Raw genomic sequence first — 23,418 nt, 5'->3', positions numbered from 1 at the left:
TTTCTACTCTGTTCTGTTGACATCAAAGGCTTCTCCATTAATTTAATTTTCTCCTGCTGTTTGCAATAGTCCTTCTCTGCTCCCCATGCATTGAGTGTTTTTAATGTAAACATGCCCTGGCGATATTATGTTTAAATAAGTAAGAGACAAGTCAGGATATCTCAACAGTGTTGATATTGCATATTTAATTCAAAAGCTTGCATGTGCTTTTTAAAGTTTCTCTTCATACGTGCATGCCTTACTAGGAAGAACTGTGTTGCAGTTGGATTGTGAATCATTATCTAGAGCTGACTAAATATTGATGTGTTATAGCAGTTTATTTTTTAGCTGTTTGGGATGAATCCCCAGCCAGCGTAAATTGGCCCACATTTAAGGCAACAGAGTGAAGCTGATTTATACCAGCTGAGGCTGTGTCCTTATGCCCTGTTAGAAAGCTAAAACTATACCAAAATGAATAAGAACAGGGCAAGAATTATGAACCCAGGTAACATTTTTTACCTTTTTTTAAAAGAAAACAATTAATAATACAGTGATTTAATTTCAAGACCAAAGCAAAGATTCAATAGTATTTAAAATGTATACAAATATCTCACAACTAGTATTTAGACTAAGAGGTAGATGTCATATTCTAGGAATAGTATGGTGTAGAATGATGCTAATGGCAGTTGCTAAATACATTTATTTGCCTGTTACACAGGACACAAAGGAGGGTGACAGCAATGGCAACCACAAGAAGGCTTAAAAAAAAAATTCTTGTCTTCTTCTGCTATTCTATGTTATCTGTCTTTCGGTGCATTTCTTCTGGAAGGGCATGATGGAAAAGTGTCACGAAGTAAAAAGATCTATAATACAAAACTTCATGTTTACAAAAAAACATTAGCTTTATCATTAAAGGCATCCTCTGTACTGTAATGGAAGCATTTTGTACTTACAATTTAAGATTACCTGGCGTTACTGAGCAAGCAGTGGAAATTCCAGGTGAGGTGATTCTGCAAAATAGGGGTCAGAAGAATGCAGCTCTCTCTCTCTCTCTCCCTTTCTCTGTTGTTCATGCTAAAAATACCAGGGCATATGGCAGCATATTTCAGCATCTTAACATACTAGGCTCCCTTGAGGACAGAAAAAAAGATGAAACTTGTGCTGTTGAGCCAGAAATAAGATTACAGAACAGCGTTGCCAGACAGAGTGCTGGCAGCAAAGCCATTAGAGGAGTCAGTGTCTTACTTTGCCTAAAGGTGTTTCAGTGGTATTTAATGGTGTTCCAAGAAATGGAAAGCAAAGCTGGTGAGCATGAGGAGCAGTATAAGCATTTTCTTTATAAATCAGTTGTCATTGCAAGTAGAGGAATTACACATATTGCATTAGGATATCCACCTCTTGTAGATGGACCTTCCACTTTTCCCTTGTGACTGTTAGGGGTCACCCCCTGCTTGAAATAATCAAAATGCATATTATAATTACATGGTTTTCCAATATCCATACACAGCAAGTACAAGATACTTACATGTAAGTACACTGTATTTACCTATATTTTTGCATAGTTTTTAGTGTGTACTTTGTGCCACTTAATAAAAAGCATTACTCATCATTTTTTTTTGTTGTTGTTGGTGCTGTTTTTCTTTATTAGACAGCTTGTTCAATTAAAGTTGGAGTAGCTGGGATTTTTGGTATGTTCATCACAGATTACCAGTTCCTAGGAGTGTAGAGATTAGACATTTGGAGGAGTCTGGGTAAGCGGTGGGGGAAGCTGCAGCGTGAACATTAAAGTTTTAAATCACCTCCTTAATCAAGAGACGCAATATCAGATTCAATGGTGCTAATTTAACAAACTTACCTTTAATTCAAATGGAATTCTAAAGGTAAGAAGTCCGTTTTCCTTTTGGTAACACTTTACAATAAGTGGCACTAAATTACACTAGAACTGCTATGTTACAGGGAATTACATGTAACTACACTGTAACTGTTGAGAGAGCTACTGTACATGTGCGTACATGGTAACTTCAGTGCTGTTACAATCATGAATTACATAATTACAGATGATTCTGTCCTTTCTTTTCATTGAAATAGCTATATATATATATTTATATATATATTATACTGCAATGAAAACACACAAGATGTTAACTTTCATGTCTCACTTAGAAAAGTTGGTTTTCTTCATGTGTTCCTTTAGAGAGGGAGTCTCAGTGCAAGAAGAACCATCCTTAAGTAATGTGGAAACTTTTTGAGATGTTCTAGCTTAAACTCTGAGCCTCAAGTTAAACATCAGGTTCCTTAAACTGTCTCTTGGTTTGTCAGATGACACTAAAAGAGTGGGATGATGCACCCCTTGTCTTCTGATGCACCGCTTTCTCCTTCAAATCATGAGAATGTTCTTGAAGCATTAAAAAAAAAAAAAAAAAAAAAGAAAAAAAAAGAAAAGTCTACATCAAAAAGTTTAAAAATAATCAGCAGTTGACACTGTAAACAGTACACTGGCAGAAACTAGCTACCTGGTCTGGAGAAAACTACTCTGCAAGTGAGTGAGGGAGAGGATGTCACATACATTTTAGTGAAGGTGGTTCCCATTCCGAGCCTCCGTTTTACACACTCGCTGGGTGCCTCACACCATCATTAAAAACTTTGTCTTTTTTTGTTGTTTTCTTTTTCCAGAATGGGAACTTGGGCAAAAATAAATGCACAACTGGCTTTTAGCCAACTGAATGTCATTAGTGTTGAGCCATGATTCTGCTTACAGGAAAGAGGGATGCCTCTTTATACCCCGTGTAGTAATTTGAACCCGTGAAGACCAGATCAGCCTGCAAAGTGCTATCCAGGTAGAACGCTCTGTGTGGGGCTTTTCACACCTGCTGTGCACAGCTGCAAGGGACATCACCAGGTGCAAGACAATGGAAGATCAAATGGGTTAAAAATGAGCACATGTGAGGAGTTTTAATTGAAAGCCAATGAAAAAAAAAACAACAACAAAAAAACCAAAACCAAACCTGTTTTAACAGTACAATTTAAATCTGTTTTTTTTGCCAAGTTGAAATGCTGTTTCTATGCCACTGGAGAATATGGTTTGAAATGGTTACCACAAGGCCAATCCTGCTTTTGAAGGTCCTGCCTGACCTTGGCTGGGTAATGGTTCAAGTAACAATCCTATATTCAAGCGAGCTGGAGTTAGGAAGGATGAAGGAAGGCGCAAACACCACGCTGGTGGGGAATTCCACTTGAGCAAATAAGGCCCTCATCCAGGGAAGCACTTTGTTTTTAAGCATGTGAACAGTGCCTTATACTCCAAGGGAACTTCTCTGACGCCTGAAGCTGACTATGTACTTAAAAGCTTATTTGAAGTGGGCCCCAGGTCCTGAAATAAAACTCTGATACTGTACTATAGCTAATGTAACTTACTGCTGTGACAAGAACCCATATTTTTGGTATTAAACTGATCGACTTCCTTTGCCAGCCTTTTACATGTTTATGTTTTGAAAGACATGAATATCTTGTAAACCTATACTAGTTTTCAATGTGTCTAGTAGCACCTACCTGGTTCTCTCAAACTACCATATTATATTAACATATTATTGCATTTTTCCACAGATGGGTATGGAGTGAACTGTAAAAACAAGCATGCAATCACATCAATGCAGACTTATTTCTTTAAAATGTCATACTGTATATGATTTATTATGTTAACACTCAACCACATCATATTATTTATGTCTGTATATTTTGAAAAAAAGTGCTGCTTTGATTGACGTCACCCTTTTTTCTTAGAAATTAACAAGATAAATGCTTCAACAAAAACAATTAAAATACTCTAATATTGTCCTTAAAAGGTTTATATTCTTCTGATAAATAATCTGTCACAGCACCTTTATCTTCCATTTCACCATACCACATGATGTCGTATTCCAAATTCTCCCTTCCCCACACAAAAATAAAATCCCAGGAGAAAGTCCTTTACAGCAGACCATCATGCTTTTATGCTTCACAAATACATCAACCAGAGAGAAATACTTCTTTGTCAAAGGTGCAAAACACAGGAGCAAAGCGAGCTCCAACTAGACTAACTTGCATTCTCCAGTGTAGAATCATTCCCAAGACCTGTTATGGCAACCTTTTCTTTTCATTGGAAGAGGAAATAAGCCAATGGGCTTACAGTGTTTTGTTGTCATATTTAAGAGCATGTGATTTTTCAGCTGTCAATTACACAAAAAAAAAAATTCAGAAATAATCCAAACAGAGACCTTCACTGTGGAGCTAAAAGCATGGCAGGAATTCTCTATCATTCACGGTGACATAAGTTTGTACCTCACAAAATGCATAGACAGGAATTTAATATAAAGAATTAGTCCATTTACTGTATACACAAAACATATATCTTTTGTTTTAACACTTCTATTTTTTTCTTTTTTTTTTTTTTTCCTTTTTAATTTTTTTTTAAAGGTTTTTTTTGTTTTGTTTTTTTTTTGGCAAACCAACATAGAGAAGCAGCTCTGGAACTGCCAAATTAAAAATTGAGAATTTTAGCAACTCAATAGTACTTTTTAAGGATAGTAATCAAATGTGGTTGTAATTTAAAACCTGAGGCTGTGCACTGGTTGTTAGCTTAAAACTACCTTTCCATATAACATTGTGCTTCCATTGTATAACAAAGAAAAAATTAACAAGAACTAGAAAAGTTTGCTGCTGAACAGTGCTAGGACATACAGACAAAAAAATACTCACACATGTTATCTACTCAGAATATTGATTTTGAGTCATATCTAAAGGGATATAATGGACATTAGAAAATGCATACTTGTGACTGACTTAGCTACTGCCAAAAAAGTTGAATATGTATCAAATAATGTTTAATTGAATTTATTATATGCACTATATACAGATACTAAAATGCCTTGCCATTGTGCCCCATGAAGACATCAAATTTGAGTAGGCAGGTGAGTTCATGTTTAGCAAATAAATTATAAAAACATAAATTACTCAGAAAGTTCTCTAATCTTTGTGATCCCAAAAGCCAGTAAAAGGGCAGGACAAACTGTTTCAAAAGAAGCTCTATTACCTAACTTTGCAGACTCTGTATAGCTACTCAGCATGTTTTCACCACGGAAACATGGCACTGTTATCAAGGTACCATTTAAATCATAACAAAACAAAGCCAAACAAAACAAAAAATTCACTGGACTGATCTTTTTTTCCCACCAAATCCAAACATACAGGAAACTATACTAAACAGATTTCAATTTGTGTTTCCAAGGGCGTATGCTTCAAAAACAAGTTGCTTTTTTGAATTATAGATAGACAGGTATAAAATATTCTTTGTAAACCTCTAATCTTAGACTTAACATTTTCTGTAAGTAAATTAGGACCTTACCTAATAGTACTTGTTACGAATTTTGTTCTATGACATACTAGTAGGGACATGATAAAACAAAACTGGAAAAGAAAGCTGCATTAACACTTAAATATGTAGAAAACTTGGATTAAGATGATGATTAACATTGTTAAGGCTGTATATTCAAGCACTGTATGTTAAGAGAGCAGTGGATATGATTTTTAGGCAATAAGAAATGTCCTGTTTTACGCATGATACTGTAATTATAGAATGATGATGTCAACAGCTGATTGTTGGCATAAACTGGCTACTTATAGCAGAGTATGCGAGTTAATAAAGATAGCAGAAGATGGCAGAAATGAATTCTGAGAAATGATAGCCAGTTTTCTCCAGCAGTCAGCCTGATAAGTAAAACTCCAAGATTCTAGCTCTGCATCTAAATGAAGTACTCTTTTTTCTCCTCTGCATTGACTTGGCTGCCTTCTGCATTGATAATGGCTGTGTCGGCATCAGGTGCATCTTCAGCTCCTTTTGCTTCATTTGTTAAATATGTTCCTGTAGGAATCAGTACAAGAGAAAAGAAAAAAAAAAAGGAGAAGGATTAGGGTTGGTTTTTCACACTGCATTATAGGTAGTACATTTCAAACAATGTACTTCCATTTTTTAAAGAATGGAAAATATTTTTACACAGTTTTTAGTATGCATTGTAAAGGTGTGCTCAAACTTCTAATTAGTTAAGAAATATTTACACTGATATTTATACTGTTAAAGGCATATATACAAACTCTAGTATATCCATAACAAATTAAGGAAATATTTTAATAAAACTCCCCTTTTTCTAACTGAAGTAACATGCAATTTATTTTTCAATTACAGAATGAGTGATAAAATCTTGGTTATTTCATGAAATAGCTATCCATCCAAAAACAAAGCAATTTTGAATACAGATATTCATAAACATGCTTTTTTTTAAAAAATGGCCACTGATCATTTTTATTTCTGTTCTTTCTCGATCATATCTATGTTTTAATTTTACAGAATTGTATCATAGTAGATACAAGAATTAAAAAATCAAGGCAGTTTTATTAACTGAACCAACTCATACTATCACAGCTATTTTTATGCTTTGGATATGAATGAAAAAAAAAAAGAAATGTATACCATAGTCAAATTTCTTTTTGTGAAAAGCATTATTTATGCTGGCACAAAATGTACAACTGTTCATTCATGAAAGTAAAACAAAAGAGACACACTTTCACTGGCTCTTTAAAAAAAAAAAAAAAAATCTGATTTTCCCCCAGGTAGTCAAAAAAAATTGAAAATTGAAAAAAAATTGAAAATATGTTTATTATCAATTTATGTTTGCTATGTATATGATTATCTTATTTAAAATGAGAATTACTGAATTAATACCAGCACTCATCCTTTTTTTCTTTTTTTTTCCTCTTTTTTTCTTTTTTTCTTTTTTTTTTCTTTTTTTTTTTTCTTTTTTTTTCTTTTTTGTTCTTTTTTTTTTCTTTTTTTTTCTTTTTTTGAGGGATGTGGAAGGAGAATCAACTGAGTTTTAGCAATAGACCTACAAGCTGTACAGAGGTTAAATCTCAAGGCATGTTTTTGGAACTAAGTAGGTCAAAATCAAATCACAGAGAAGCCAAAAGTCAGTGTCACTCCATTCCTGTTATCTTTAGTGGCAGAGGGGACTGAAAATGAAGGGACCAGGATTATTAAGACAAAACCACAGAATAGCCTCAGGAATGAACCCCTTATTCCAGTGGGATCATTGATAAACTGATGTGAAAACTCACCACTGGTTTCTAATATTATCTTTTAGACATATATTATCTTATAATATTAGCATAATCCATTGAAATGAAAAATCTTGTTCACTCAATGCATATATATTCTGCTGAGTTGATATGCTAGTTAAAACTATGAGAACATGATGAGAACACATAAGCAAGTATCAGGAGTTAAGGTCCAAAACCAAGGGGCAATCTTACCCCTTGGTCTCTCTAAATCACTGACTTATAAGGTGACCTTGGGCAGGCACTAACCCCATGTCCTTTGCCTTAGCCCACTGGAAAACTGGTTAAAATTCACATTCTCACTGCACCGAGAACTATTTTTTGTTCCAATCATTTAGCAGAGGGGGAAAGGCGAAAGGGAATGGCACTCCCAGGTGAAATCATGCCTTGCTCCCAAGAGTGACTGAAGTTCCACTAAACATGTCCTACCTTTATGTCTTGCCAGGTATCGACCAAGGAGAATTATAGAACATAGTGTTACAAAGACAACTACAGCCACTATTCCTCCTATAAGAGCGTGGTCAGGTCCAGTCTGTCCAGCCAAAGCATTTGGATCTAGAGGGAGAGACAAAAAAGCGAAAGTGGTCCTAGACAGAGAAAAAAAATGACAGGAAAATTCACAGTACCAAGTTTTGTACTGATCATCCTGAAAACAGGCATTTCCTTCTTTAATATTCAGCATGGTTATTCCCACTTTTACTCCCAGTATCTTATCAACAACACAGTGCTGCTTGTATTCCCAGATTGTTAAAACCCTGAGGACATCGCAGTTATGAAAAATATTACCTTATTCTTCTTTGGCAGAGGTTATTAAATGAAAAAGGTTTCTAGCTTTGTCCTCGTCATTTTACAACTGAAAACCTGGCCATAGCTATTTATAGAAGGAAAAACAAGGAAGTGAGAATTGGGGATTGGATAGCATCAGCAGAATACTGTCTGCATAATACATAATTTATAGAATTGATTCTCAGTGGGGAACCCTTATATGTTCTCTTCCTCTCATTCCTACCCTCTTGCACCAGAAATAAAAAGGCAGATAAAGTGCAGCCATACCAAGTTCCTCTGCACATAGCTGAGTCTGCATGGATTTAGCCAGATAAAGGTATCAGGCAACCTGAAACTCATCATTCAGACTCAGGCATCAGTTTCTGAATTCACTACAAATGCTCGATTAACACCCAGTGTGAGCAAGCTGTAATAGATATCACAGAATCACAGAGTCAGCTGGCATGGAAAAGACCTTTGAGATCATCAAGCCCAACCAAAGAGGTAACACCACCTTGTAACCGGTCCATGGCACTGAGTGCCACATCCAGTCGCTTTTAAACACCTCCAGGGATGGTGACTCCACCACCTCCCTGGCCAGCCCATCCCAATGCTAAATCACTCTTTCTGTGACTAACTTCTTCCCAATGTCCAACTCAAACCTCCTCTGGCACGGCTTGCACTTTGGTGTTGTTAAACCCCATGCTGTTGTATCCAGCCCATCAATCCAGCCTGTCCAGGTCCCTCTGCAGAGCCCTCCTACCCTCCAACAGATCAACACTCCCCCACAACTTGGTGTCATCTGCACGTTTGCTAACGGCAGAGTGAATCAGCAGGTTCCTTTTTCCAGCTCTGTGCAGAGCACTGGGAATACTGTCAGATTCAAGTGTTCTGTGCTGGTCATCTGCCTGCTCTGTTGCCCGATGCATCACAGAATTTGCAAAGAAACAATCACGGGAAATGGCACTACTTTGGGGTGAGTAATTCTTCAGAGCTTTTAGCAACCAGCCAGTAACCTGTGACTGTTGACTCAACAGATAAATACAGAAGAAGGCAAAATTTTAATCTGAGGATCATGACATGGATCCTATTATAATGAAAACGCCTCTGCTATGAAGTAATAGTAATTCTCTGAAGATGTTATTAGCATGTACTGTATGCTGCAATCATTCCACTCTCACCGCTTCAAGGGCATTTCCTTTGTAGGAGCTGTTTATATTCTTCAAATAGTTTGCAAACAACTTCTTTGCTTTGCAAAAGGGAAAGGCAGGAAAAATATTTGCACAGAAAAGAGGGAAAGTCTGTGAAGATGATAGAAAGGCCTCTGATAATGCTGAGGAGGTGTGATTCCGTAATAGTGCAATGACATTCTGCTGGCCAGGATTGCTGTATGGCAGCAAGATGTATGGATACATCTGGTATGGGAGTCTCATGAGCTGTGACAAGGCCAAGTGCTGGTGCTGCACCCAGGGCAGGGCAAATCCTGCTCTCCGTCCACGTGGGGGGTTGAACAGATCTAGAGCACTCAGGCTGAGAAGGACTTTGGGGTGCTGGTGGGTGAGAGGTTGGACGTGAGCTGACCTTGTGCTCTTGCAGCCCAGAAGGCCAAATGCGTCCTGGGCTGCATCAAAAGCACCGTGGGCAGCAGCCAAGGGAGGGGATTCTGTCCATCTGAGCCACTCCTCTGAGACCCCATCTGGACAGCTGCATCCAGTTCTGGGATTTCCAGCACAGGAAGAACATGGATCTGCTGGAGTGAATCCAGAGGAGGCCACTGAGCTGATGTGAGGAATGGGAGGAATGGGGCACCTCTCCTATGAGGAAAGGCTGAGAGGATTGGGATTGTTCAGCCTAGAGAAGACATGGCCTTTGGGTGACCTAATTGTGACCTCCCAGTACCTGAAGGGAACCTGCAAGAAAGATGGAGACTATTTACAAGGGTAAGTAGTGATAGGACAAGGGGAAATAGCTTCAGACTAAGAGTAGATTTAGAGTAGACTTTAGGAAGAAATTTTTCACTGTGGGGGTGGTGAGGCCCTGACACAGGTTGCCCAGAGAAGGTGTGGCTGCCCCATTTCTGGAAGTGTTCAAGACCAGGATGGATGGAGCTCTGAGCAACCTGGCCTAGTGGAAGGTGTTCCCTGCCCATGGAACTAGATGATCTTTAAGATCCCATCCAACTCAAGCCATTCTCTGATTCCAAGATCTATAAATGCACATGTATATAAATGTAATGTTCCATGGATAAAAGAAAAGAATCCAGTTTTCCCTTCCTTTTGCAAACTGTGAAGTATTCTGCAACTCCATTTTCAGGCTTGCTGGAGCTCAGAGTGGTGTGGCCATGGGTACAGATTCAACTCTGCTCTTAACAATCACTGGACTCATGGCAGGCATCACTTTGTCACTTATTGCTGGCCTTCTGAGCCCCCACAGCTTTCTCTTCTGGCTGCCACAAGGACTTTGGGGAAGCTGGTCATAGCACTTCTGTGGACATGATGGCAAATAATAGGTATTTGACCTCAAAAAATCTAGAAACACCTCATAAAGTCTCCTGCATCCTCTTCCACCTCCACTTCCTCCTGGCATGGTGCTGCTGGTGGTGGCACCACACTGAGTTCACGTCACCAGTCCAGCAGGACACAGGCTTCGTTTTGGTCATTAAATCTGACCCCAAATCCTGTGCACCAGCAGACTCACAGGGGAAAGCAAGAGTGCTGAAGCACTGCCTTCCCAAAGCAAGAGATTGGAGCACTCAGCCCTCAGCTTTCCTCTCCCTCGCCTTGTAGGGGCTTTGCTTTCCGAGCAGAGCAAGGAGGAGGTGGCTGCTGGCTTGAGAAGATGGAAGGTGACAGCTTGCTGCAGGAATGTCAGCCTGCTTGAGCCATCTAGAAGATTCCTCCTTTTGTGGTGCCTGTGGCAATGTTGAATAAAGCTCCTCCCTGCAGCAAAAGCCATTTGGACTCTGAGGACCACCCGTGTCCCCAAGCCCGTGTGTGACCTGCAGGAGATGCTCTTTGGCAGCACTGGGACAGGAGCAGCATGGATGTGTTTTCCCACTAAAAACTGGCTCCTGTTGGTATGCTGCCAGAAACACTGAGGAATAAAAGGAGATCTTTTAAAGGATAATATACTTCCTGATGCAGAGCATAATCCAGAGGAGGGTTAGCACAGAACTTTATCTACAGGCATTTTTGCAAAGCTGATTGAAGTGCACAGCCTCAGCTCAATACCCAGACTTACAACGCATGTCCTCTGTGAGCTTTAATAAACATTTCAGATAAAAATCCTCACAATACACCGAGATAAACACGTCTCTGTGTTTTTATCCTCTGGTGATTTCCGACACAGAGTGACTCACTACTCCTCTGACATACCTGATGTGGCTACACAAAGTGACCCAAAGCCAGCCTAAATACAAGGTTTCCACCTATTAATGAGTTTCTAATACTGCTATAGGCTGAGTTTTTTAAACATTAAAACTAATGTAGGTATTCACTGGACTCCCAAAGTAGCAGCATATTTTTTGCTCTAATCTCAACCTTGCTATCAAAGCCACATTATATTTACTGGTATTGATAGAGAAGTTTGTCCAAAAAAAAATAAATTATATATGACCTATTATCATTTTATTATCAGAGAACAATTCCTTTGTTAAAAAGGAAAAAGGAAAGGAAGGAGACAAAGGAAAAGATGGAAGCACAGGAAATAAAGATTCTTAAATGTGGCCAACATTTTCTTGGAAAACAAGCTTTTTTCCATCTCAGAATGGAAATCTGTAGAACATAAACAATATTCTGACCAGGAAGCATATCTCATGAATAGTGTCCTCATAGAAAAATAATGCTAGCATTAAATATAAACATGCTCTACATTATGCATACAGAGTAATGCACTATATTTTTGCCTTTCATTAAATAATCCAAGCCCCAATGAATTATAGATCTGGGGCTTTCTATTGTGGTATAAATAATTACTATTTCAAAATGTGCCCAAGCAGTATCTGAAAGATAGAAATACAGGGATTTGGAAACCATGCTTTTTTGTATTTTAATGAAGTATACAGTGAACATGCATAATCATTCAAGTGTTCTGGGCACAAGTACTAGGAACTGTCATTAAAGTTCCTGAAAACACTGACCACTCCACAAAAAGCAGAATATTATTCAGATTATTTTGAGATTCACATTTTAAGCTTCATGGATTTTACCAAGTGAATCCTACCCTGCCATACACACAACTCCAGCAAATGAAATCTTAGGTATTCAACTGTGCAATAAAAATTTATAATTCAGCTGTTTCCATTTAAAAAAATGATAAAAAATTAGATTACACTGTTACTGTTTTAATACATACTGGTTTTTACTTCATGAGCACAGGCAGCTAAGGTAGTCATGGCCTGAAACAGTGGCATTTTAATTTTGCAATCAGATCTTCAGAGATCAGTTCTTTTTCTTGCTTCTTTCGCCCTGTGATGAAACTAAGAAAATCTTAAAAAACATAATGATCCAAAACCTTATAATTCCCTTTTATTTGCTCTTTTTTTCCCCTAAATTTAGAAAGCTTCTTCAAAATACTAATTGCCAATGCTGTGAAAATGTACCCATTTTCAACTCTTGGGATTTCCCTGTTACTGTTTGTTCACAAACTGTCAATACACTTAAATTAAATAACACACATTTAAATTAAATATCACTCTTAAAATGACTAAGAGGGAAAAAAGCGCCTCATTTTTTAAGAGATGAAACACATCAGATAAACCCTAGGGCTAATAAATAAGTAGATATGTGCTTTTTATGACCTGCTGACAAAGTTTCACTGCAGAATATTTTAATATGAATTCACACTTTAGTTAAGCAGAGAAATTTTGGAATAGTTTTTCATGCTTTTGCATAAAGTGTATGTTAATTATTCACCGAATTTCAGTTTCCTCATGCAGAAGTTTTGTTCTAATTTATGCAGAGTTGACTTGACTGAGCAGGCTGCAGGAAAGGGTCAGATAACCCTTTCCAGAGCAAAGGCAAAACAAGCACATTTGTGAACGCTGAAATGGCACATTTTGGGGAATATGTGCTCAAGTAGCCCTCTCTTCTGCAGAACTTTATCAATATGTATTTTTGGCTCATACACTGAAGTTTTTAAAAAATCACTCTGTGATGACCTTGGTTTTAAGGCATCCAAAATAATAATTTGTTTTGACCATTTCTACTATATGAAAAATTGGAAATATCCTAATTTGCTGTGGAGCTTCAATAGAATTCAAAAAATGAAGAGTTATTAAGTATATGTATTATTCATAAATTACTGTTCCTTAAGGCTGGGAAAAGAAAGGGCTGTCCCATTTCCCACAGAAGTACTGAAACCACCAGCCTACAGTCACTTCTACTGATTTCATGAATAATCAAGTGCAAAGAAGACTTGCTCCAATAAGGGATCCTGGGGCATGGCTCTGAAATTTATATGGCAGAAAAATCTCTTCAAATGACTCCTGATCCTTTCCCTGTATTCAGGGATTTATTATAACCCCCAGTACAACCCACCAATATTTCATATTTTTGCAAAAGCTATTGTTTTTAAGGGTTTTGCTCAAATCGGATCGGTCAGGCAATGTGCATTTTAGGGTGGGAGTACCCAAGAGGTACAGAAAATTAAATAAATATGTATGTCTTATATGAAAGGCTGTTGAAACAGGTGCAGGTGACTGTGAAAAAGAGTGGTGGGAGACTCTGAAGATTTCTGGAGAAAATCTAGTAAGGACCCTCAAATCATGAGATATCTAAACCTGCACTGCTCTGAAGTGTCCTAACCAGCAGAGACCAAACTGCAACAGCTATGGGGAGAGAGTAGTCTGAGGATTTCTGAAGTCCATCAGTGAATGTAAATTACATTAGAAATATTCCCCAGTGAATTATTTCTTCATATTAGCGTAATTTCCCAAGGAGATGAGAGCTTGTGTAATTATTCTCTTTCACTCTGTTCAAATTACTTATGAAGCATGGTTCCACTGCAACAAGTTTTGAGACACAGTAAAGAACTTAAGAGTCTTGTTTTCTTATAACTAACCTGAGAGGACAGGTTGCAGCAGAGGCTCAGAGCTTATTAGATACCAGAGAATGAGTAGGAAGGATGTTTTTATAAAAGCCCTAACGGAGACAAAAGCTTAAGTCAAAATCTCTGTCCAATAATCAATTTTTCATTAGAGGTTTCTCTCCATTGCAAATACTTCGGTGTCCAGTGGCACAGATCCTGTTTGAGGCTTTTCACGTGGTTAGGTGGCATTTATAACCTCTGGGCCCTTGCCTCCTCACCTTTTTCTCCTTTCCCCAAAGCCCACCCTTCATGCTTCTCCTCCTTCTCATCTCAGCTCACACTGCAGAATTTCTATAATTCACTTAGAAAGCCACGAGGCACAATCTCATGGAAACCAGAGAAGATTTCTTTCTGCAGCTTATGGCACAGACCTGGGTTTTGAAATATATTCAGACTAATGTCATCACCGAGATTTAGCCATAGGGTTCATAAAATATTCAATTGTCCCACCAATGCAAGTTTGGGGAAAAAAAAAAGTAAAACTTAGAAAAAATCAAAACAAACAAGCTAAAAGACCCCCAATACAAAAACAGAGCTTCAAAGATCTGGTTTTACATCAGCAGGAAAAAAGACTAAAGTGTGCATTGTCCCACAATACAGATAGAAGGTTAGAGTGAAGTGATAGCTGACAAGGTATTTGCCTTAGGAAAAGTGACAGTAGTGCTCTCTGTGCTAAATTCTGGGAAGTAGAATTTACCCATTTTAGCATCTTAATTTGGGCACCCCAGAGTTCAATTTCTCTTGCATGGCCTGGAAGGCTGAAACAGGTGTTTTTAATCTCTTTTTGTAATGTACTACTAACCACTAAAATACATGTATGCCAAACTTGTGAAACTATTATTAAGAGGGAAAAGAAACTTTCTGCACCTTCATTTAAATTGCAAAGAGTTGCTGCCCAAAGGGGCTGGTTGTGAAATTCGTTGAAAATACGTTTTGTTATTAACTGATTCCGAACTTAAAATATGTGACAAGCTGCTTTATCCTTCAGTGCCTGAAGCAAAGAAGAACAAAACAGTGCACTAATATACAGCACATATAAACTGCTATTTTAATAGTAGAACATCATCAACCATAGCGAAGACAGACAGAAAAAAATACTTCTAAACCTTCAAAAGAATTGATAGCCTTTTCTTCCTGCGCTACTGCAGTAGCACATTTGGCCCATTTTGCCTCTAAGTGTTTTTTTCTTTTCACAGCACTGAATTTTATATACATTCCTATTAAGAAGAGCCTACATCACAGAAAGATAAAAGTCCCACGCTAATGTTTCAGCAGCTGAAACTACAGCTCCTTTCTAAGAGCTCGTGTTGTTCTCATGAAGCCAAGACTTCTTTCGGCAGAGAGAAAAATGCAAATGTCTCCTGATATGTATTTGTGAGTAGGTAGCCCTTGTCAAAGTGAATAAAAGCACTACCCATACCTATTTATTTTGTAAATGCATTTTTTTTAAGTACTTAGAAGAGAGCTCTATAACTACAACATTAAGATGAAAAGTTTAACAATATTTTTCAGGGGCCTTAGAGCCTTGTTCCATATTTTGTCCCTGTATAAATGTGCTTGACACTTTTTTTTAAAAGTAAGATTCTTTTCCCTTTATCTTCTTTTTTTTTCCTTAATGCTGCTTTAAAAGATCCAGTTTCCTGAAGGGAACAGTTCCTCTTATTAGGGCACATAAAACACTTTTCTTATTGACAACATTATATTTTTGGCTGTCAATAAACTCATTAATTGCTTCAGACTTTGACTTAGGAAAAAAAAAAAAACAACAGAAATCTGCAACGTTCTTCCTTCATCTTATTTTCTGTAGAGGATAATTAAGTAATTTCTGGGTTTGAAGAAATGCTTGCCCATCCAGCTATAACTTCTGTCTACTGAAAAAGGAGGGGGACAACTGGCACAGACGACATGAGAATTTTCCTGTTAAGTTGAATGAGTCAACTGTTCCAGCATTTTAATTTTCATTTTCTTGTGAAGTTCCAGAATGCTCAATGCCTTCACTGCAGCATAAAAAGACTGAAATTTGGAAACATCCATTAGATACTTAAAAAAAAAAAAAAGAAAAGAAGAAGAACCTATCTCTACCTTGAAAAATGAGAATCATGACTCCCTACTTTGGGAGAAAAAAACACATTTCAGAAGTGCCATCATTCTTTTGATGACTTTCCGTCAATTAATATAGGAAGATCCCTGCTCTTGGTTTTCATTGTCAAAAAGGCCAGAGACCAGATGGAGTTAGCGTGCACACAGCTCCTTTTCCTGTCACCAGAAGTTAATTATCTATATAAATATTAAACCATTCTCTCATTAATACAGAACCTGGAGATGACAGTTTCTTCTCCCTTTCTCAGAGCACCTTTAATCTGTGGCTTTTGGTTGATTCCCACAGACTTTGACTGGCTGGAGAAAACATGAGCAGGACAGTGTGGGAAGGGAGCGTGGCGCCTGCGCTCCGTAGAGCCGGCTGAGCACGGGCATCTGCTGCTGGCTGCCATCACAGGGGCTGGGGCCACACTCAGATGGTCTCTGGCAGTCTCAGCATTCACATTTCAGGAGAAAGCAACTCATTATCACCGTAATACACATTGGGAATTACAGGGAGATCGCTGAGAGAGTGATCACTCAAAGCATTAAAGGGATCGCTCAAAGCTCCCTCTGCTAACTGAAGGAAGCCCCAAGAGCTTAAGCCCACTGGAAAGTGGCATAAATATTTCCACTATGGCTTTTTTTTTACCATGCTATCAGTTACATGAATTCCCTCACTGATTGCTTCTCAGGCCTAATCAGTATCCCTGCATAGCTCAAATAATAAATACCACCACGAGTAAGCAGAGGGAGAAAGACACACTTTCTGTCAAGAAACACCATGAAACAAATGGATGGGGAGGATCAGTAGAGAGAGAGACAAAGACAAAGCTGTTCCTGATGGCAGAAGCTGGGGAGGAGAAGGTTTTGTCAGCAGTAAGGCAGATCCAGACACATAAAGTTAATTGAGGACAGGTAAGGATGGGTAAGGATCAGAGAGGCAGCAGCAGACTCACAGTTGTACAAGGTACATTGTACTGAACATGTTCATGAGAGTTTTAAAACCAAGAAGGGCAGATTTAATTAATTGAAGAACAGCTCTAATTAAAACTTAGTTCTGTGGTGGAAGAAAACTTATTGTTCAAATGAATTCTTTATGCTTGTCATGCTAATTTTTTTCTTACCAAATCAGATTAGAGTAATTATAAGCCTATAATGACATCAAAACACCTCGGTAAACCAGCCACTTACAGCCAGAATCTGACACTTTATTCAGGCTGAACAGCAATTTAGTCTGTCATGGGACTACTCAGTATGAGTAACTGTAATAGGAGAGCCTCTTTGGCAGTTGATAGTATATTTTATCTGTCAGTGTATCTCCATATTAGCCAGGCATTCTTGTGGTTAGGGTAGTAACTGATCCAAAAGAGGAGGTTGACTGATCCAGCTCATCTCAAAAAGAGAGATATGAGAGGCATTAGCAGAGATAGCCTGCTGTAATGCACAGAGTAACAGGTAAATTATTGATAAGGTCAGCAGCACCCTTAATATGTGAGGCATCTTCTACAGCTGCTCTAATTAGGGCACAAAATCTTATTAAATTCTTTGTGACAATGGCAACATCCATTGTGAAGTTCCTGTCCAAGAGATAAATCTACCTTCCATTTGTTTGAATTTTTTCTTGTGGTTTAATTGAATGCTATCCATTCTTTATGCCAACCCTGCACTAATGGAAACAACAATATTTTCCCCTTTTAATAATGACATGCTTGATGGAATTCAATATCTTAACGAAATTCTCCTCTGGGAACATTAAGCCTGTTGTTTTCAGATGCCTTTAAGTTAAATACCATCCAGCTATTAGTAAGAGATTGTTTGCTCTTAAAGCCATCGATTGGTAATGGGTTTGCTAAGAATAACGTTGGTCTTTGCTCTCCTAAAGGCTTTCTGTATTCATAAAAAAATAAAGTTACACAGTCTTTGGTGTATGGGCTTTTTTTTTTTTTTTCAACTTGGCAGCATGCATTAATTTCCAGCAGCACGATCTCCACTGTCAGCAGCACTAGCTGTTCCACACCCAGATTCTACCAAGGGGGTCACATCCCCACCAGTTTGCAAACTGACAGATTCATTTCCTACCTTCTCCTGAGACAGCGACGAGGACCGAGAAACCAGAGGTCCACTGTAATTACTATGTATATTTCAGATTAAATAAATGTGATAAAAGCCTCCATCTGGCTGTTGATCAAACGTGCAGAGGCAGGCTGATTTTCAGTGACATATTACAATATGTCTCTTGTAACAGTCCCTAATGCCAGCCTGTAAATTACTTACATTTGGGATTACTTGACTACGGCAGACAGAAATATTACTCACTGTTAAAGTGCTGCCTACTGGGAGCACGGGAGATGTGGTCTAATCTTAAAGTTGTTAAGCAAGGCATTAAGAAATAATGGGGCCATGTTTATTTTACTAAATGCTGATTGTGCTCACAGTGTTTGAAGATGGCAGACCCAACCTAACAGCAGCCTGAGCTTGCTCCAGATGCTGGAAAGCAGTAGAAAGTCAAACACTGGGGAAATAAGTATCAGTAGTGTTCTACATTAAAAATCAGAAAAATTCTGTGAAATATGCCAATAGCTTAAAATTATACACCATCTGCAGAAAGAAAAAAAAAAATCAGTAGTTCAGGGCCTTCCATTTAACAAAAATCCCAACCAAAAACCTCAGAAATAAAATGACACAAATTTCAAGGGAAAAATAGACAACGGTATCACCATTTCAGAATTTACTATACAACTCTCCTTGCAGTGGTGGCTGCAACATGTGGACAGTTAAAATTTAGTACATTACTGAAGGTCTTTTAAAAAGTTATGGTAAGAAAGGTTGGGGAAAAATGTCTGGAGGATATTCACAGAGCAACTAATTGTGGCTTGAAGGGCTTTTCTTATGATTTACAGCTTCTTCAGCTTTATAGCTCACAGATCAACAACAAAATTAATTCAAAATTGAGTATACAAGGCTTATTAAAAAAAAAAAAAAGGCAAATATCATTTCCTAGTCAAAGGATGAATATTTCTGGTCTAGCCTATTAAATTGTCATGGTTCTTATTGCACATTCATTCTGCCCAGAAAGTGTACCAGGACACTCTAAATCAAAGGAGAGTTTTGACCTTGTAAATTCTTGCTCTAAAGCTGTGCAAAACATCCTTGCTTTTCTGCAGCTCTTAAAAGGACAGCATCTTTGTACTGCAGTAGTTAAAATTTGTTTCCACCTATACATGTGTCTGGAAAAATGTTCTTGTAAGCATTATGAGCCTAAGAAAAATCTAGAAATATTCTTCTCATCTCCTTTGTGATCACTCCAACAACTTTTCCTTTCTTTCCCTACTCAGTTCTTATTCTTATTCTTAACTGCATGAGATTTGCCATATAAACCCTTCACCTTAAATTGTCTCATTAGCCTGAATCACTTAGCATCCACTCTTACTTAACTGAAGTGGTTCATTAAATGGCATTTCCTTTTAAAAGACCTCTAAAAACTTAGTCCTCCCTTTAGGAAGTCAAAAAGACAAATCGTGAAAGTAGAAAACAATGTTCTAAACAAATCTGGAACTAACACAACTTTTCCAAATGCCACTGCTGAGCAACTTTTCTTCTTTCCTTTCTCCCTTCCTTCCTAATAAGTCTGTTGCCTTTACATTACAGCCACGTAAGGGACATGATATTTCTCTCTGAAGTATTCTGAAAGCTGAAACCAATTAAAAAAAAAGATGCCCTTCAAAAACATTATGACACCCTCTTTGATGCAGAAGCTTTTGTTAGTCAGCAAAATTTTGGATCTGACTATTTAACCAACATCTCTAACAACACCATTCCCGACATGCAAGCAGTAGACACTGCATTCAGCTGAGAAACATATTGTTTCTGAGAGCTGTGAAGCCAAGTGTGGATATTTCAAGGGAGTTACAGCCTTTAATTCAGTAAAACATGTAAGCAACAAATGAGAGTTAAGACATGATTTAGTGCTTTTGCTGATTTGGAACTGGGCTGCTAGATCCCAGCTCCAGCTTTCAAGGCACTGGCTACCAAAGGAGACACAGGCAAGTTAAAGAAACAGCTAGGAATCCTTGAGCTGTGAGAAGCAGTGTTTTTAGCCTTCCTTGCCTTCTGGAAAGCTTTAGCAGGCTGCTCCTCCTCCTGTGGAGGTGAGATTCATGAATTCAGAACCCACTGCGACAGCTTCTCTCTGACACCAGCACGTCTGGGTCCAGTGCCAGCGGCAGCAGTGAGCTCGCGGCGCTGGGCAGAGCATAATCACAGAGTGCCCCTCGCTGGGAGCAGCCTCTCATCAAAGCCCTGCTCCCATCACCTGGGCCAAGGAGGCAGCATGGGGCCTGTTCCTCCAATACCCATTTTGATACTTAAGATGGAAAGGGGTTTTTGTGCATCTCACGGCTGAGTGAAATCGTGAAACCTTGCGTTTGCTGCGCTTGGTCTGCTCACAGCAACACCTATGGCCCAGAGGCTGGGCAGGTGCTCCTGCAGGACATCATGCTGGTGGCACCCTTTGAGAGCAAGGTTTTTCCAGGGAATAAGCATGGAAAATCAGATTTAAATCCTTGCCATTCAACAAATGCCTTGACGTGCGCTTTGGCGAAGTGTTCTCTTTATCCAAGCCCCAGTTCCTCTGAAATAAAGTGAGGAGCAGGACAATGTCTTACCTTAACTCACAGAAGCAATTATAAAAGAATGATTTTAGATATCACAGTAGTACGGGTAAGGCAGGCACTTCACCTGCCTTTACACACAGTAATCTATATAATAGTATTGTAAAACATTTGAAATGAACTTTCGTGGGTTTAATTTTTACTAAGCTTTTTGCTGGAGATATCTGTCTACCTGGAGATTATCTATCTATCTATCTATCTATCTATCTATCTATCTATCTATCTATCTATCTATCTAATCTATCTATGTATTTTTTCTTTTATAAAAGGAAATTGAATATCTATTATTATGAATTTGCATAATGAAGAAATTAAAAGCTAGATACTTTTATTTCAGAGAGGTGAGACTGCACAAGACAGCTTTACGCAGCTAAGCCACTGGAAGTAATTCACACCAGGTAACTGATGAAGATAAAAATAAACAGAAATATGGGAATAAGCCAGAAATAGGATGACTCTACTTCCAGATTATGGAAACAAACAGAGAAGTATTAGGGATGCTGTTAAATGTTGTTAAACAGGTCAACACGAACCCTTGGGTTCATAAACAAACTTGAATTTAATAGCAAAGCATGTTCCATTTTTATAATAGAATCATTGAAGATTCATCTCAGCTGATACAAGAAGTTACTGTAGAATTAATGTTTAAAAAATGAACAGCTATACTCTCCTGGCTTCAGTTTTCTTTTTCATTCCAGTAATGTCTACTTTCCCACAAGTGCTAATAATTTATGCACTACAATTAAACTTTGAAAATTATGATTAAAACGTCCTTATATTTAGTTACACAAAGTTACCTAAAATCACAGGGGAGCAATTAAATATTAAATGCTTTATTTTTATGCTAATCAAATGCAACAACACAGTTTGGAACTTTAAAATTACATGAAGCAATCAAACCTGCACGTAGTGGTCAAGGTTTCAGGGAACAATAAGGTAATCTTACCATTTTTGTCACCACTGAGCAACAAAAGCAACCACAGCAGTCACAAAAAAAGTGCCATGAAACATTAATTTTTTAGAATAATGTGTGTACAGGTAGAGAGGCTTCTCTTAATAAGTAACTGTTGTGGCAAGTTAGAATAAGTTAGATATTAACAAGAACAAATTAGGTATTTATAGGGACCATTGTGCCTTTCATTGCTTCCACGTGGTTAAATCTTCATGGATAACCTTCACAAACCAATATTATTCTAAAACCTACCATGGCTCTAGAGGTATAAGCCATAATGCAGTATATTTCACACAATGAATGAGGAGATTCTGGGAGAATTAATTCCATGCTGAAGAAGAGAGTTGAAAGAGGAAACACTCCTGCTGTCTTCTACTACAGGGGAAGGAGAAGAGATGATGGAGCCAGGATTTTGTTAGAGGTGTGCAAAGAAGAGAAGCAATGGACACCAGCTGGGGCATAAAAAGTTCAAACTGGCTATCAAGAAATTCACTACAAGGATGGTCAAACACAGGAGCAAGTTACCCAGAAATGCTCTGGGTTTTCCATGCATGGATATAGGAAAAAATTCACCTGAATGAGGCCCTGAGCAATCTGATGCATCATGGCCCTGCTCTAAGCTAGGCTTGGACCAGCTGATCTCCAGAGGTTTGTAAAAACTTTTATCACTTCACAGTTCTAGGAAATGGGCCATAAGCCACTTAAATGAAGAATATATGCAAAAAAAAAACCAAACCCAAACCCAAACCTAACAAACCCAAACAAATAATAAAAAAAAAGGTTCTCCAGTTTTCTGCATCTTAAAATGAATGGTTAATAACAAACCAGCACCCAGGAGGATGCCACGATCCTGCTATTGCTTCAAGTTGTGCTGTTCTTTCTGTGTTGACTTATATTGCTGCCATCACAATCATAGCCATACTGAAAAAATTCAAAAGGCTCCACAATTACTTTTCTCCTCCCTTCTAGCGATGGATATACATGAATCAGGGAGCAGGAGTTCACATAAAGCCTTAGAAATTATACCACAGAAAGAAGATATATGTTAGTAGAGGAAAACTCTATGTGATATAAAGGGCCTTGTCTTACTCTCACAATTTTTTTTCTCAAAATAATTTGTTTTTAATCTCACAAACAGGGTCTCAGAATTCTAGGGGAAAAAAAAAACAAAAAACCAAACCAACCTGTAAATTATCCACTAGATTATTTCAGATAATGTTTTACAAAGCATTATACATAATGAGAATGTCAAAGATCAGCAAATTGTTCCAATGGACTTTCCATCAAATTATGTTTACAATTACTGAGAGGTTAGATTTGCAAAGAAATGAGCTGACATTTCAGCATTCTGTGGCAATTGCAGTATTTTCAGTCAGGATTTCAGTTTTATGGCCAGCTTGACAAAACTAGTGTAATTCTGTTTTCCTCAGGAATAGCTAGGTTTATTTATAGCAAGGTCAACTAATTTGAAATATCTTGTATCTCTCCACTCAGTAGAGAAATTGTCATGCAAGTAGAACTCTGGATGGTGGTGTTCCTCTGTAATAGGAGTAAGAACCAGGAACCACACAAATTGCTTGTCTGCCTGTCAGAGTTGATATTCAATGCACAAAACGTTTTGTAGATAAAAATATACTGAATCTTATCTCCATGTAATAACAGTGAGCAGGAGTTTTTCAAAGTACACTACAGACCCCAAACACAGCGGGGGCTCTGATGGAACTACCACATGGAAGC

General features: G+C 38.0%; 1 protein-coding gene across 1 annotated transcript in view; it reads right to left on the bottom strand.

Moving 5' to 3' along the window:
* Window positions 1–3,637: 3,637 nt before the first annotated feature.
* The window catches only part of CADM2 (cell adhesion molecule 2), a 574,383-nt gene continuing 554,602 nt past the window's right edge, over window positions 3,638–23,418 (bottom strand). The window contains exons 9-10 of the mRNA XM_058829687.1: window positions 7,555–7,680; window positions 3,638–5,875 (exon numbers count right to left, since the gene is read on the bottom strand). Coding sequence (XP_058685670.1) covers window positions 5,757–5,875; window positions 7,555–7,680 — 245 coding nt within the window. The 3' untranslated portion in view covers window positions 3,638–5,756. The remainder of the gene's footprint in view (window positions 5,876–7,554; window positions 7,681–23,418) is intronic.

Source organism: Poecile atricapillus, chromosome 1 (genome assembly GCF_030490865.1).
Source record: "Poecile atricapillus isolate bPoeAtr1 chromosome 1, bPoeAtr1.hap1, whole genome shotgun sequence".
Lineage (NCBI taxonomy): Eukaryota > Metazoa > Chordata > Aves > Passeriformes > Paridae > Poecile > Poecile atricapillus.
This window is presented reverse-complemented; position numbering and strand designations above follow the sequence as displayed.